Source organism: Xyrauchen texanus, chromosome 9 (genome assembly GCF_025860055.1).
Source record: "Xyrauchen texanus isolate HMW12.3.18 chromosome 9, RBS_HiC_50CHRs, whole genome shotgun sequence".
Taxonomy (NCBI): Eukaryota; Metazoa; Chordata; class Actinopteri; order Cypriniformes; family Catostomidae; genus Xyrauchen; species Xyrauchen texanus.
In genome coordinates, this window is record NC_068284.1 from 44,962,541 (window position 1) to 44,979,271 (window position 16,731).

Sequence of the window (16,731 nt, forward strand, 5' to 3'; positions counted from 1 at the left end):
GTGAGAACACCATGAATGCAAACAGATAAGTACACATTTTGGAGCAACATATACTCCCTTCCAGCATCGCCATTTCCAGGGACGTCCCTGCATTTTCCAGCAGGACAACTTCAAACCGCATACTGGCCGGATTACAAGTGCATGGCTGTGTCAGCAGAGAGTTTGGGTGTTGGACTGGCCTGTCTGCAGTCATGACTTGTCTTCAATTGAGAATGTGTGGCGCATTATGAAGCACACCATAACGCAACGAAGACCCCGTACAATTATGCAGCTAAAGACTTACATAATGGATGAATGGGGGAAAATTCCACTTTCTAAACTTAACAAACTTGTGACTTCAGTGCCCAAATGCTTAATAAGTATTATTAGAACAAATGGTGATGTTACACAGTGGTAAACACTCAACTGACCCAACCTTTTTGGAGCGTGTTGCAACCATCTGATTTGAAATTACAGTACATAAAAAACCTCAATGAAATTAACAAGGTAAATCATCATATAATGTGTAGTTGTAGTGCTTTCAGTATAGCAAAGGGTGAATATAATTACAAATCTCCTTTTTATGTTTTTATTAGCATTTTTTATACAATCCCAACTTTTTCAGAATTGGAGTTGCAGCAATGTACATGTCTATCAGTCATGCGACCATATCCAAATCCAGTTCTGATGCCTATACGAAGCCATTTTTATGCTACCTATTACACGAGAAACATTTTAATAGCAAAAGGGTTTGAATAGTTTGAAGTTAATATAACACAAATTCTCATGTGGCACAAAATTAACTCTCAAAAATAAATCGTGTTTGCCTGAAGATGTTACTATATTAACAGTATGCTTGACAGTATATTGATCGTTGTTTCTCACTTAATTATAGATTTACAGATCTTACAAGCATTTCGCCAAATTTTTTTTTTACACAAATGTTTTTAAGATAGTTAACATTTACCTAACTATGCTGGGCGTACCGAAAACAATTGGGCTCTGTAAGACAAATCTGAATCGATCTGCAGTATAGAGAATCCTTTTAAAAGCTTGACCCAACTTAATGTTGTTGCATGCATGCAAGTGCTGTTAATCTGGCTGGTTCTAAAGTGTTGATAGTGACTTGCAGATGTGACGGGGAGGTGACGGGAATCTAACAGCAGCGTCTGGTGGAGGGAGGGGGCTGTCGCGTCAGTTTGAAGGACTCGTTGCTGTCAGCGTCTTCGCTCTCCAGAGGAGGAATCTGTCGACCTGCAGGACATCAAAAAGAGACGAATGAATTTAATGAGATATACACAAACTTCAGTCACCATTCACTTTCATTGTACGGGGAATAAGATGCAATGAAAGTGAATGGTGACTGAGACCAATATACTGCCTACTATCTCCTTTGTGTTCCATGGAAGAAAAGAACTCAAACAGGGTGAGTAAATGACAGAATTAGTTTAATCATATAGGGAAATAGTTTTATTTGGGGACCATTCTCCTCCTTTAATACAGGTAATCCATTCAAATAGCGGATCATTCTGCTTGACATGTTGCGTTTGTACTCAGATTCAATTCTATCTTTGTCATTTCTGACCTTTTTGTGCTTTAACATCATGCAGTAACACACTGACATAGTGACTGATGTGTGCCGTCATGAAACAGAGACCCTCCCCTCCAAATCTGAACACAAGTGGTCACAGGAGACGCATTTAAACGACCAGGTGTAAACAGTGATGTGTCTCAGCTGACCACATGTGATCAGATCACCCGAGACACATCGTCATACCAGGTGGAAATGGGGCCATTGTGAAGGTGAAATCTGAGGTTTTGAGTGTATGACTTGTGTTTATGAACAAGAAAGAAATATAGAAATTATTTTGAATTTGTTGAGCGGAAAAGTGTTTTAGAAAGTAAATTAGTGATGTGATTAAATTTTTAATAAAGTAATTAGTAAAGTAATCTGATTACAATTGTACTTTTTAAATGAAGTAATTAGTAAAGTAATCTGATTACTTATAAATAATAAGTAATTTATAACAGATTACTGTTTTTTATTAACTTGCCCACCACTGTCAGTGAGTCATACCTCGAGTAAACTCTGACCTCTATGTGTGTATTGGAGTAATGAAATAATGATGAGTAATGATTTCTTTATATAACAACAGATGTCAAATGTAAAGAAAGTGTTACAACAACACAGCATCATGACAAGATCCAACAGTTCTAGTGTCACTTACTGATTTTCTGGAAAAGTTCCTCAATGTTAATTGCATTTCTGGCACTAGTCTCCATGAATATGGCAGCAATCGACTCAGCAAAATCTTTTGCCTCCTTAGTTGGAACTTCCCTGAAGAAATATAGAATTTTCTTCAAGTCTGAGTAAATAATCAACTGGATCACAGACATCATATAGTGTAAGCTTGGACTGAGAAGCAGGTCTTATCAAGGCTGGAACCCCAAACAAACATCAAAGGGCTTTTCCGTAAAGAGCGTTGGGCTTCCTGCAAAGCTCTAGTCATTTTACAGAAGCAAAGACCAACAGTCAGGAAAACTGAGAGGGAAAAGTGATTTAGTATAACACTGTGAAACAAATATTGTAATTTTTTTTATTCCTGGGTAGTACGTGTTATTTCCTAATTGCTTATGCCTCAAAAGTATAGAAAATGGCTATTATTCGCCACAAACTTGGCTTTTGTGACCAGGACAGTAATGTACTGTATTGAAATTGACCTTTTTTCCAAGACATTCCAGATAGATTCAGTGCTGAGTGAACTGAGTAGAACTTTCTAGAATTTCCAGTAACATAATAGTAGTATAATTACAGGGGCCTTAAGCCCACTAGTTCAGTTTAGTTCCAGCTGCCAAAGTGGATACCTATCTGCATTTTTCTGAGATGGCATCAAGAGGCTGCAAGCATCCAGTAGATGCATTTTGTTATGTCTGTGGCCAAATTATCGAGATAAGAGCGAAAAAGTACTCCGTGGAAGCATCTACTAAGATGCGTGAGGCCTACAGGTCATATTTCGGCATGCCTGTCGGAGATCAAGACAAACCCTGGGCACCTCATTTCACCTGCGGGCACTGCAGAAAAACTCTGGAAGGTAAGATGGACAATTGTTGCTTGGAATTTTATGTAAAAAAATTTGTAATTTTTAAATCCTTCTGCTACTTCTGCACGGTGGACCCTTCAAAACGTCAGACTGGCATGAATGAATGCACCTGCTATCACGTATCTGGACATTCCTTCATCCATCGCCCCGGTGCCACACTGCCATGAGCTCCTCCTCCAGAGAGAGAGCAGCCGTATTTAGAAGAGAGCAGCAAGTCAGAGAGCGAGGAAGATGTTGTAGATCCAGATGACAATTTCAGATGTGGAGCTGAGGAGAGAAACTCATACAACCCCAATTATAAAGACCTCAACGACTTGATTAGAGATCTTGGTCTCACCAAGTCCAATGGCGAGCTTTGGACGTCTAGGCTCAAGTAGTGGAACTTGTTGGATGAAAGTGTGCAAGTTGCAGATCAGAGGAAGCGTCACCAAACTTTTTCCAGCTTCTTAAACCTGTCAAGATGGGCTCAATGCGACCAGTCTGTTCGAGGCAATCAGAATCGCCTGTAACCAGAATGAGTGGCACCTCTTCATTGACAGCTCATCCAGGAGCCTCAAAGCTGTGCTGCTCCATAATGGCAACAAGTACCCGTCTGTTCCCCTCACTCACTCGGTGCACCTCAAAGAGGATTACAACAGCATCAAGACCTTGTTGGACACCTTGAAGTATGATGAGTACATTTGTGGTCAGAGTCGTGAAATGGAAGTGCAGCGTAGTTCTAGCGGGGAGACTAGCAGCTGTACATCATCACATCATTAGCTGGGTAATTCCCAGCCAATCACATGTAAGCCGTTGCTTTATAAGTCTGCTCACAATCTATCACATTGCTGTTTCAGTGTGCTAATACGGCAACCTCCTCCACCCCACCACCACTAGTTGAGCCCTGTCCCGCACGGGGGTAAGCTCCTCGCCCCTGCCTCCTATCTCCGGCAGGACATGAAGGTTCCGGGTACAACTCCTTCAGACCGCCGGACACTACGAGAGAGACATTACTTTCTGTTTTACATTTATCAAATAAATGGCATCTTAAAATTCACTCAAGCCTGCGTGTCTTCCCGATAGAAAGGGATTTACAGTATAATCGTAAATCTCGAAAAACCTGTCACTTCTAAACCATTTGTAGTCATTTTTGTATTACTTTAGTATAAATACATGTTAATTTGGATTCATATGTTGTAGTTTTTTCTGACTTTATGTGAACGAAGACACAAATTTGCCCATTTTCTCAATGGAAATAGGCAAATTTAAAAATATCACTTTGCTGGTCACGAAAGCCAAGTTTGTGGGGAATAAAAGCAATTTTCTATACTTTTGAGGCACAAGCAATCAGGAAATAACACTTACTACCCAGGAACTAAAATTGTGTTACATAGTGATAATCAAACATTTCTAAGTGGAAATGGCTTAATTTACAACTACAAGGTCTTGGCAAAACTTTAATTTATGGTGCCGTTTGATGCCGATGAGATCTGCTGAGTTTGGGTTGCTCAGAACAAAAAAAGCCCAGAATACAGCAAACTCTAATAATTAAACTTAAAGGAATAGTTCAACCAAAAAACCTCCTTTGTTTTCCACAGAAGTCAAGTCAGTCATATGGGTTTGAACCCACATAATGGTGAATAAATGATGACATGACTTTCATTTTTGGGTGAACTATCCCTTTAAGTAACATGATTACATATGAAATATGTAATGGGGATACAAAACAATCTCAGATGGAGGCAGAGGGTTTTATAAACCTGATGTCGCCCAGGTCGTTCTTATTTCCTGCTATAGCCACGACTATATCCTCTGGCCCGTGTTCTTTTAGCTCCTTTACCCACTTCTTTAATGTCTGGAAAGAGTCCTGCAGGTGACAGGAAAACAAGTTCTTGTTTAGTGGTTGCTCTTTCATAGCAAAGGAGACTTAATGGAGAACTCATGATTCCTTAACTTTTAGATGTTTGTCCTAAAATTCCTAAGGAGGAATTCTTGAAAATACAATCTCAAGAATTTGATGAGGAAATGTGAGATTACTGGGGTCTTTTTTTTAAGAAGAAACATCTCAAAAGTCTCAATTTGTTCAAAATTCTTGTTTTCAGCCACAATTATAAAAAGATAGGGTTAGTGTTATTCATCAATAAGTCAAACAATACAAAAATCAAATTCTGCATTGGCTGTATTGCCCTTTAAAAAACTGCCCTTAGAAGACCATTTTGGACCCACTTTATATTAGTTGAACTACTATATACTTCAACATTTGATACAATGTACTTATAATGTATGCATGTGTTGGTGTATTGTACTTACATTTACAGTACCTGCATTTAATTACATCTGTAGTTACACTGTTATCTTTACCCCAACCCTAAACCGTAACTCTACCCGTACCTCAACCTCAGTAGCAGCAAATGGGAATCTTATGAGAATTTTGCAGAACAACAAGTACAGTACTTACACAATAAATACATTGTATTGTATGTATTTTAATGTTTGTACATAGTAGTTAAAGACACCTAATATAAAGTGGGACCAAATTTTCATGTATTTTTCACACTTCAAAAACTACAACTTAAATTTGTATGTGAGTAAACTTAATTTTAAAACATTTAAGGCCTGTTCACACCAAGTTTTCTTTGGTAAAAATGTAACAATGGATTCCTATAGCACTAGATAATAATAAAATAATAATAAAAATCATCTAAAAAAGAAGAAGCTGGGTTCGGGAGTATTCTGGAATATACACTTTGTGGCAAAATACATGTGCAAATAAATATGCAACTGCACTCTTTACTCCTCTCACCAAAAATCATAGATTATATACTCCTCAAAATGCATCAACATAATGAAACAGTTCTACCAAATTAGGTAAATAATGCTTTAACAGTGTTCAATATATTAATCTCTAACAGCTGAAAGTGTGGGCAGGAGATTGGTATGTTTGTACAACAGCAACAACGCCGTCTCCTGTACAGGTGTACTTTTCGTAACAGATTTGGTGTAAACAGGCATTTATGGCACTTTTCCACTGCACGTTACGGTTCGACTCGACTCTGCTCGCTTTACTTTTCTGAGGTTGCATTTCCACTGCAGTTTAGTGCCTCTCAACGTGGGTGGGATTATAGGCTCATAGGTCATATTTGTGCCGCCACTACTGCCATCTTAAACACGACACAAACTGACCAAAACAATAACACGAACGCTAGCTGTTGGCTACTAGCTCATTGTGCTGCATAAAGCAGTTGTTGCGTGGTGATTTTACACAAGTGTAACAGTTAAATTGGTCTGGTTGTTTTAGAAGCTTTCCTGTAGCTGGTCAACTAAATAAAGTGAAGCTTTCAAGCAGAGTATAGAATTAATGTAACAAAACATACCATCCTCCATCGTGGACTCAGCCACTCTCCCTCACATTGCTCGCCGGTCTAGATAGCGTCCATTTGGTGGAACCACTTCCACTTTTCCTTGATGGTTCTGTAGTCAAAGGTTTATTTTTAACTTTTCCCTACTCTGTTGGTAGGTCCGGTGGTAGCCGTGTGCGGACAACAGCTGATACACTTCCTGAAAGACTTTTTAGTTTCGTCGTTTCGTTCTTCGCTAATGAGAGGAACATCTGCACCTCGTTTATAGACCACAACGTGGTTTTGCGCACAGCCATTACTTTTTACAATTCGAAAGTCACGTGAACAAATTATACTGCTATCGCTCTAGCTAACTTTAAAACTAGCGGGTTGATGTCGCGTGTCGAAAATCCAGTGAAGTTGGTAGTGATGATTCTCCCTGACCAATCGGTGATCTGTAGGGTTCTGGCATTTAGTATCGGCTCGGCTAGCTTGAAACCTCGACCTACTGTCCACAGTGGAAAACCCCAAAAAAGCGAGCAGAGTCGAGTCGAGTTGTACCGTGCAGTGTAAAAGCCCCATTAGTGTCATATTCATTTTTAGTATCTTATGAAGAATTGCTTAAATGTATTAAATTATAAAAAAAATTGTATTTACTAAAAATGTAAGTTTACTCTAACTAAAAAAAATCACCCAGGAGGCAATTCATTTAGATTGTGTTTTATAGCATATAGCGTAAAGTCTACTATGCTAATATTTAGTGCAATGAAATTGTTTAATGGAATTGTTCATTGCTGTGTTTAAACCTTTTTAGTGTACACACATCCACAAAAATGCGTACAAAAATCTCATACTTAGAAATGAATTGCGCAAACCCACCACAGTGCAACTTACGAGCTTGGTGATGTCATAAACGATGACGGCAGCCGCAGATCCCCTATAATACATGGGAGCCAATGAATGGAACTGTGGAAAAATAAGATATATTTTGTTATATCAAGGTTGAGAGCTATTTAAAAGTTGTAAAGGCCAATTTGGATAAACGTGGAAAACAATATAAAACTCCTAATTATCCTTTTAATTGCTTTTGTGGTTCATGGGTATTAAAGTACAGTTGCCCTTCTATACAGAAGTTGGTGTTTGCTAAAGCAAGCTTCTCTTTTTTGCTCATATACTTAAAGTGAGGGATTTGAAAAGTAATAAACTTTGCATGTAACTCGTTCTAAACCGTACTACAGACATGAATGATACCTAAAATCATGTAGCTTGTTGAGGAGAGGTGTGCTATAACTTTTCAAAGTGATCAGACTTACAATTTGAGTCTGGTGTACGATAAAACAGGCTAAATGAATCACACAGACATACACTGAAGGAGAGACCTAGTGACCAGAAAATCATAGACTTAAAGGTGGGCTCTTTTGACTTGGGACAAAAAACAACCATCTAGACCACGGCTGAGTAAGTTTAAAGGAAGACATATTTTCCAAACAACTGGACACACATTTCCACCACACCCAATGACTCACATCTAGAGTGAACTCTTGATCGCATGTGATGGAAATGAACGTGATTTTTTAAATACTAAATGATGTCATACGTGACAACGAGGTGGTGAAACGGACTTAAAAATGCTCACTCTTTTTGATGACAATGTTATTAATCACTCCTATTCACCCTTTAATGCCATTTAAAGGGATAGTTCACCCAAAGATCAAAATTCCAAACCCGTATGAGCTTCTTTCTTCCATGGAACATAAAAGGAGACTTTTTGAAGAATATCGAGAATATATAAGAGTAAGAATGTAAAGACCAAGGGCTGTTAATCTCTTAAAAGGACAGAAAAGGATTATTCTAAATGTAGTCCATACAACTTATATACAGTATATGCAATATTTCAAGTCTTCTGAAGCCATTTGATAGCTTTGCGTGAGAGATATTTGAATTTGGTTCAACAAGAACCATGCAGAAATGCAAATGAGATTTTAGAGCCACAGCGGAGGGGGTAGATATTTCAGTCCGTTCTTCACATAAAGCTATCATATTTTTTCAGAAGACTTGGAAAATAGCACACAAGTACTTATGGTACTTTTATGATGCATCTTTGTCCTTTTTGGAGCTCCAATGTAGGGGTGTAAGGGTTTGAGATTTTCACAGAATGATAACAACAAAAATACCACGGTATTACAGTATTAAGGTGCATTGCTAATATTAACAGTTTAATATTTAGTTATAGCTAAATATAGATTAGAAAAAAATATTGTATGACATAGTGTCATACAATAGTGTCAAACGAGTGGTGTTGGTGTAGTGGGCTAAAGCACATGACTGTTAATCAGAAGGTCACTGGTTCGATCCCCACAGCCACCACCATTGTGTCCTTGAGCAAGGCACTTAACTCCAGGTTGGTCCGGGGGGGATTGTCCCTGTAATAAGTGCACTTTATCCAAGTCGCTTTGGATAAAAGCGTCTGCCAAATGCATAAAATATAAATATAGTGTCAAAAATCATAATATTATTATTTTAAGACTTATGAAATGGAATGGAAATAACAAAACAAAACAAAAAAATTATAATTTGTAATGATTACTGCCCATGTTAACAGTTCAGATATGCATTGATTCAGTTATTGGTAGTTTTTGTAATTTAGGCTGATTCTAAACAACAAAACATGATTATTCATTTGCATTTATTTTTTTTGGTGTCTTTTTCCTGCTGTCTGTTTCTTGTATGCTTAAAGCACTTTGTTTAGTTTATTTAGTACTTTACAGTTAAACTTATTATTATTATTATTATTACTATTAAACATTGTAGGCCTTCTGTTGCGCTTCACTTAAGCAAATACTCTGCCTAGACAAAAAAAAGTTGCCGTTTGGATTTAATAAGCAGACATTTAAGAGCCTATGATTGGATCATTATTGCAGTGATTAATATGTTTCAGCCGGCTACAATTATTTTAAACCCTAACAGATGCAGTGAGTGCTTCTCATTCTTAAACAACCATGTAAGATGTATCCTGCGGTCGAGGAAAAGATGATGTTACTGTTACTTTCAAGCAAAGAAAACAACTAAGGAAATTGCTGAAATCACTGGAATTGGGTTAAGAACTGTCCAACGCATTATTAAAACCTGGAAGGATAGTGGTGAACTGTCAGCTTCACGGAAGAAATGTGGTCAGAAAACAATCTTGAATGATAGTGTTCGGAGATCACTAAAACACTTGAAGACACATCGTAAAAAATCGACAGTATAACTCGTGGCTATGATTAATAGTTAAAGAAAGAGCTGTTACACACACAATGTGATGATAACTTACAGGATTGGGACTAAACAGCTGTGTGGCCACAAGAAAGACACTTGATAGTGAGGATAATCGGAAAAAATGACTTCAGTTTGCTAGAGAGCATAAAGATTGGACTGTGGAGCAATGGAAAAAGGTAATGTGGTCTGATGAGTCCAGATTTACCCTATACCAAAGCGATGAGCGGGTCAGGGTAATAATGGAAGCGCATGAAGTGATGCACCGGTCATGCATACTGCCCACTGCACAAGCCTCAGGAGGCAGTTTTATGATCTGGGGATGCTTCAATTGGTCAGTACTAAACTCAGCAACATTATGCAGCAATAAAATGCAGTCAGCTGACTACCTGAATGTACTGAATGACCAGGTTATCCCATCAATGGACTTTTTTCTTCCCTGACGGCATGGGCATATTCCAGCACGACAATGCCAAGATTCATCTGGCTCAAATTGTGATAGAGTGGTTCAGGGAGCATGAGGAATCATTTTCACACATGAATCGGCCACCACAGATTCCTGACCTTAACCCCATTGAAAGTCTTTGGGATGTGCCTGAAAGACTCTCCCGCCATCGATACAAGATCTCGGCCAAAGATGTATGCAACTCTTGAAGGAAATAAATGTTGCAACGTTGCATAAGGTTGTTGAAACAATGCAAGTCTAAGTCCAGTCTGAGACCAGATTAGGTTGAGTTCAAGTCAAGACCAAGACCGGAGAGGGCCGAGTCCACGTCTAGTCCGAGACCAGTAAAGGCTCAGTCTAATACAAGAGTTTTCTATTAATGTATTAAATGTACACTGGCAGCCAAAAGTTTGGAATAATGTACAGATTGCTCTTATGGAAAGAAATTGGTACTTTTATTCACCAAAGTGAATAACCACGGGCACTTCTCACGCACCTTACAGTCTAGCTGATCCCACAAAAGCTCAATGGGGTTAAGATCCATAACACTCTTTTCCAATTATCTGTTGTCCAATGTCTGTGTTTGTTTGTCCACTCAAACCCTTTCTTTTTGTTTTTTGGTTTCAAAAGTGTCTTTTTCTTTGCCATTCTTCCCATAAGGCCTCCTGAGTCTTCTCTTTACTGTTGTACATGAAACTGGTGTTTAGCGGGTAGAATTCAATGAAGCTGTCAGCGGAGGACATGTGAGGCGTCTATTTCTCAAACTAGAGACTCTGATGTACTTATCCTCTTGTTTAGTTGTACATCTGGTCTTCCACATCTCTTTCTGTCCTTGTTAGAGTCAGTTGTGCTTTGTCTTTGAAGACTGTAGTTACACCTCAGTATTAAATCTTCAGTTTTTTGGCAATTTTAAGCATTGTATATATAGCCTTCAGTCCTCAAAACAATGATTGACAGATGAGTTTCTAGAGAAACTGTTTCTTTTTTGCCTTTTTTGACTTAATAATGACCTTAAGACGTGCCAGTCTATTGCATACTGTGGCAACTCAAAAACAAACACAAAGACAATGTTAAGATTCATTTAATGAACCAAATATCTTTCAACAGTGTGTGATATAATGGCAACTGATTTTCAAGAACCAAATTAGCAATTTAGCATGATTACTCAAGGATAAGGTGTTGGAGTGATGCTGCTGTCTAGATTTGATCAAAAATGACTTTTTCAAATAGTGATGGTGCTGTTTTTTACATCAGTAATGTTCTTACTATACATTGTGATCAGCTGAATGCCACTTTGGTGAATTAATGTACCAATTTATTTCCAAAACAGCAAAATCTGTACATTATTCCAAACTTTGGTCGACAGAGTATAGTTTAAAGGACTATTGACTCTAGGAGTATATATCAAATAAACCTCATTTGTTATTTACTTAAGCTTATGTTGGTTAAAAAATATTACCAGTTGAGAATAAAGAAAAATGACATGTCCTAGATTAAGTGAACAAATTGGTAAAAATGGTAAATGGTCTGCACTTATATTGCACTTTTTTAACCTTAGTGGGTATTCAAAGTGCTTTACACTGTGATACATTCACCCATTCATACACTAATGACGGCAGAGCTGCTATGCAAGGCACTAGCCTGCCATTGGGAGCAACTTGGGGTTCAGTGTCTTGCACAAGGACACTTTGGCATGTGGAGTCATGCGGGCCGGGAATTTTTGCTGAACTGCACATTTTTGTTTTTCTGGGCATTTCAGACATAAATAGGGATGTCCCAATCCTGTAAAAATAAGTACAAATATTTTTTAACAGGTGTTTATTTGTTTATTATATCTCATTTTAACATGGCGAACTAATAATAAATATATAATGAACACTGAATTAACTGTAAAACAACTTTTGAACAAATTAATATCAATAAAAAAATCTTGTGTTTGCATTTGTGTCTGTTGTTAATGAGTGTTTGTGTTTGTCTATGTGTGATGCATTTATGTATGTATGTGTAAATGTGTGTATGTATGTGTGCGTGCAAGCTTGTGTGTGAGCATGTATCTGGTGTGTGTGTGAAATTATAAGTATGAGTGTATTTTTTTATAACATTTTGAACGTTTCTACCATTTTACAGCTTACGCACATATTACTGGCTCCTTTTATAAACACATGAAATTTAAAATGTACATTGTAAAGTGCAAAACCCCTACATGGAGGATGTTAAGAAGCTTCTGGCCAAAAGTTAAAGAGAAGAGACTGGGTTGAATGTATAATTAGGAGGTCACAATTTAGAGTTGCTTTTTAATCACGTGAAGTGCTCACATGATGATCACGACTTAATTGAACTGATTTGGATTTGAGAAGAGAGTTCAGAAAAAAAACCTGTCTTTATATTTATGCAAAATATGTCCATTTGTGTTGAGGAAATAAAGTCATACCCATACAGGTTTAGAACAACATGATGGTGAATCATTTATAAATTATTTTTGGGTTAACTATACCTTTAAGTTGGCAATAAAAGGGCATTGATGGTCACAACAGGAATACAAACATGATACACTTGTGTGTGTGCGTATGTGTGTGTGTGTGTGTGTGTGTGTGTGCATATGTGTGTGTGTGTGTGTGGAGAACAGAAAATGAATGCTAAGGAATCTTGGGAGTGAGTGCAAGCTATTTGTGCCCAGTTAACAAACTCCAATCTGGTAGTGCTTCATTTATTACAAGGACTAAAATATATAGAAATAAACACAAAAATGTGCAGCATTTAGGAGGCATTGAATTAAAAGTGGTCTCTAGATGTCAAATGGTTGTTGGGAAGGGTACAAAAATCATTGGTGGAAAAAAGTTGTTTTACATTTTAATGAAAGATTTAGAAGACACATTTTTTCCACATTCCTTTTGGAAAAATGTGCACTGATGAATAGTTGACAATAAGACCAGGAATGTGTATTAAGAAAGTAAATCGGGTCACTTTTAATTTCCATTATTACAAAATCAATGGGACAATATAAACATCGCCTCACCCGTTCCTGTCCGGCAGTGTCCCAGATTAAAAACTTGTGAAGTTCATTCCCAGAAGGGACAGTTTTAGTTAAAAATGATGCACTGAAAAACAAACAGAAAAAGATTCAATTCAGTGTCAGGCAGAACAAGAACAGATCTGTGTGTAATTTATGCATCTAAAGTGGAACCAAACTGAACTGCCAAAATAGTGATCGTTTGGACACTCCTCTATTCTTCCATTGGTTGTACATATATGAGAGAGTCCCACCCCAAACTCACACCATTGGTTGAGAGAGAAATTGATATGTCGGACCTCTCCATAGGTGAAATCAAACTACAAACGACTTACTAATATTTGACTCTATATATTAAGCTGGGATACAAGACCATTATTTGCTTCATAATGACTCAAAAGCCTTTACTCAGAGTATGGGTGCAATATAATTCATAGAGGAAATGACATCACATAGAAACCAGGACTAAAATATCCACAATACGCAATATGATAATGTTTTGCGAGAGTTTCTGTTTAAGTGTATAAAGTGCAAAAAAGAAGGGCTAAAAATATTCCCTCTTGTAAATGTGATGACTAATTGATCATTGAGAAATCAAAATGTGCTGATGTCAACAAATCTGAGAGGAAACAGGACTCGACTTTAGGATGGAGGGTTTGACTCATGAAGGAACCGTTAAACACACATTCTTCTAGCTGAGCAAGAACATAAATCAACTCTCGGCACCGCTGAGTTCAAAGGTGTTTCTTCTTGACCTTACATTACATTATGCATTTAATACTAATATTAATAATAAATTATTTCTCATGTTTTTTTACACATGTAGTAAAGAGTACATACCCTATAGTTGGACTGATGTTGTGGTCAAAGTGATCTTGAACGAATCGGCAAACAATACTGGATTTCCCGACGCCTGTATCCTGTAATTATTACCAAAGAAAAAAGTTAAAACAATAATTTACTGTTTGTTCTCAGCTGGTAAAAATACCACCATATTTCATATATACATCCAACGAGCGCATTTCGCCAGCATTGTTTTGGATGTTCGGTAAGTTCCATCAAGATATATATGTCATAAAAGCTGTCCAATAAGATCGTGACTTTTCCCTGATGCCTTTGGCATTTTTAACACTGAAACTAACGATACAAAACCAGTGTGAACGCTAAACGAACCTAAATGTATCATTTTCATTTTGGGTCCGGACCAAGAGGACCAAACCACAAGTGTGAACACAACCTAAAAGACTGAGCACAAGCTGGTCCTAAATAAATGATTTAATCAATTACAACAATGGCAATTGTGCATGTGCAACTTTTTCTGTGTGCTTGTGCATTAGCTAGAGTGTTTTGACTAAGTTCACCAAAATTCGTTCAGATCCATTTAATGATTCATTCAGCGTTAATACAGTGCGATTAATGTTATTAAAAATAAGGCGTTAAAAAATTCAACGCAATTAATCGCAATGCCCCCGGATTGTAATAAGGAAGATTCCTGAGAAATGCAAGCTTGTAGTACCACCTGTTTACTCCAGGGGGCAGTAATTGAAACTTTTATACAGTGAACAAAGCAACACTTCAGTAGCAGAACAACACAAACATGCGTTAGGTTCTTGTATTCAAACACTTGATGGAGCACAAATCCGAACTAAGAGATCTCAAGATGTGTTCTAAGTATTAAACTATATTTAACTTGACACAGTGACCTAAAAATGTGTGTTCATGACGCAACGCACCCGAGACGCAACACAAGCATGTCTGACGCTTGTTGAAATTGACGGGTCCTTAAACAAGCCCTCATAATAAATCTCCAACTGATTGACAAATTCACTTGTGTAATGGATTGCTGTGAACTGTGTGCCAATGATTGACTTATGATCAATAATATGGTAGTAAACAATACATTGTATTCTAAAACCGCTTTTTGTTTTGTCTCATCAATGATGAACTCTTCTGCCACAAGAATGTAATGCAGTTTAATTATCTGAATATGTTCTATATATATATATATATATATATATATATATATATATATATATATATATATATATATATATATAAAGGTAGATGGGGATGACCTGCCGGCAGACTAGACGTAAAGCACGCCCTCCCCAGGGAAAGGGTTGGGGGGGTGTACGAGAACGAGGGAGGAATGTGGCAGGTCGGAGGCGGGCGGTCGTGATCCTACACACCGGGTCCGTATTAGGCTAATTATGCCTCCGTGAGGGTTAAAAGTCGACCTTTAACCCTCACGGAGGCATAATTAGCCTAATACGGGACCGGGTGTGTAGGATCACGACCCGGCCCCGCCCTCCGACCTGCCACATAAATATATTATTCTTTATTTGGTTCTTTAACAATCAAATTTAACAGATTGTTTTTTACCAATTATCCAATAAATGTAACGTTCTAGAAAACTATAATGATATGCAAAACAGCAGTCAACTAATGAACTTAGCAGCTCTAGGCTAGCATCTTGCAAATACAAAAAGTGTAAATATGCTACACAGTTTTAATGAAAACAACAGGTAGAACACAGAACGGCAGAGGGCCTCTATTCTGTTTTATGTAAACATATTTCCACTTTAATATAAAATACAGATGTAGCCTCAAGTGAAGAACAAAGTTTTGCAGGGCTAAATACATTTTAATGTAATTGCTATACATAGTGCTTGTGGTAGATAAATATCAGCGTGCAGTCCGTGCAAGCAATGGAAAGCGATCTTTGTTCATGTACCAGTAGTCAAGAGGATTGTAGCGTTCGCGTGATATGAGCGTGAAGCGATCGTCTGTGTTCCACAACTGCTTTCGGGCCCTTGAATAACGTATAACGTGTGAGGAAGGGCACCCGATGGACTTTCTCTGGTGCCCTCCTAGGGTAAGATATGGCCTCCCTATTGAGTTGGTGCCCTACGCAGACTGCATATCTATAAAAAAGCGTGTCTACATATCTATTGACATCGGTGAAAAGCAGAAGTATTCAAAGAACACACCAGATCCTACATTTTGTCGACTGCACACCAACATAGAGTTAAAAAACAGGAGCTGATATTAAAAATAGCTTAACATATTTAACACCGATCTAGAAATCTGCTTAAATTGGCAAAAATAACCGATTAAACTATTACCTCACAAACGTAATGTAAAAAGCATAAATTAATGAAGACTCAGGCACGGATAGAAACTCCACTTACAATGTGCGCTTATAAGACAGATTGTCTTTTGTTTCGTTTTTTCTGCAGTGCATTTCATGTAATGCTGCCAATCAAGAACGATAACATCATTGCCGATCAAAACATGAATAAATGAGCATTGTTGAAAGCAACTTTGTAGAAATTAACGGAGCTGCGTTGATTAGACTATCTGACTGATGGACCGTTACGTAAGGGTTGTTTGGGCTCATGAAACTCACCTGTGATTGGCTGGATGGTCGCTCAATCAGCCCCAAGCAACAAAATGCAAAAAATACTGTATACAAATGCACCATTTGGAGGCGGTATGTGTTCAGCTTGGTAAAGTGTGGGGGACCGATTCACCTTTTTTTTAAAGTGGGGGGGACGTGTCCCCCGACGTCCCCCCCTGGCTGCTACGCCCTTGAAAGTGACAATGTAACATACTGTTTAAAAT

At 37.8% G+C, this 16,731-nt stretch overlaps 1 protein-coding gene across 1 annotated transcript in view; it reads right to left on the bottom strand.

Annotated features, from left to right (window-relative positions):
* Positions 1-550: 550 nt before the first annotated feature.
* Positions 551-16,731, bottom strand: part of LOC127649354 (ras-related protein Rab-31-like) — a 17,123-nt gene continuing 942 nt past the window's right edge. The window contains exons 2-7 of the mRNA XM_052134409.1: positions 13,948-14,027; positions 13,114-13,195; positions 7,292-7,363; positions 4,820-4,926; positions 2,208-2,317; positions 551-1,233 (exon numbers count right to left, since the gene is read on the bottom strand). Of these exons, the coding sequence (XP_051990369.1) occupies positions 1,136-1,233; positions 2,208-2,317; positions 4,820-4,926; positions 7,292-7,363; positions 13,114-13,195; positions 13,948-14,027 (549 nt within the window). The 3' untranslated portion in view covers positions 551-1,135. The remainder of the gene's footprint in view (positions 1,234-2,207; positions 2,318-4,819; positions 4,927-7,291; positions 7,364-13,113; positions 13,196-13,947; positions 14,028-16,731) is intronic.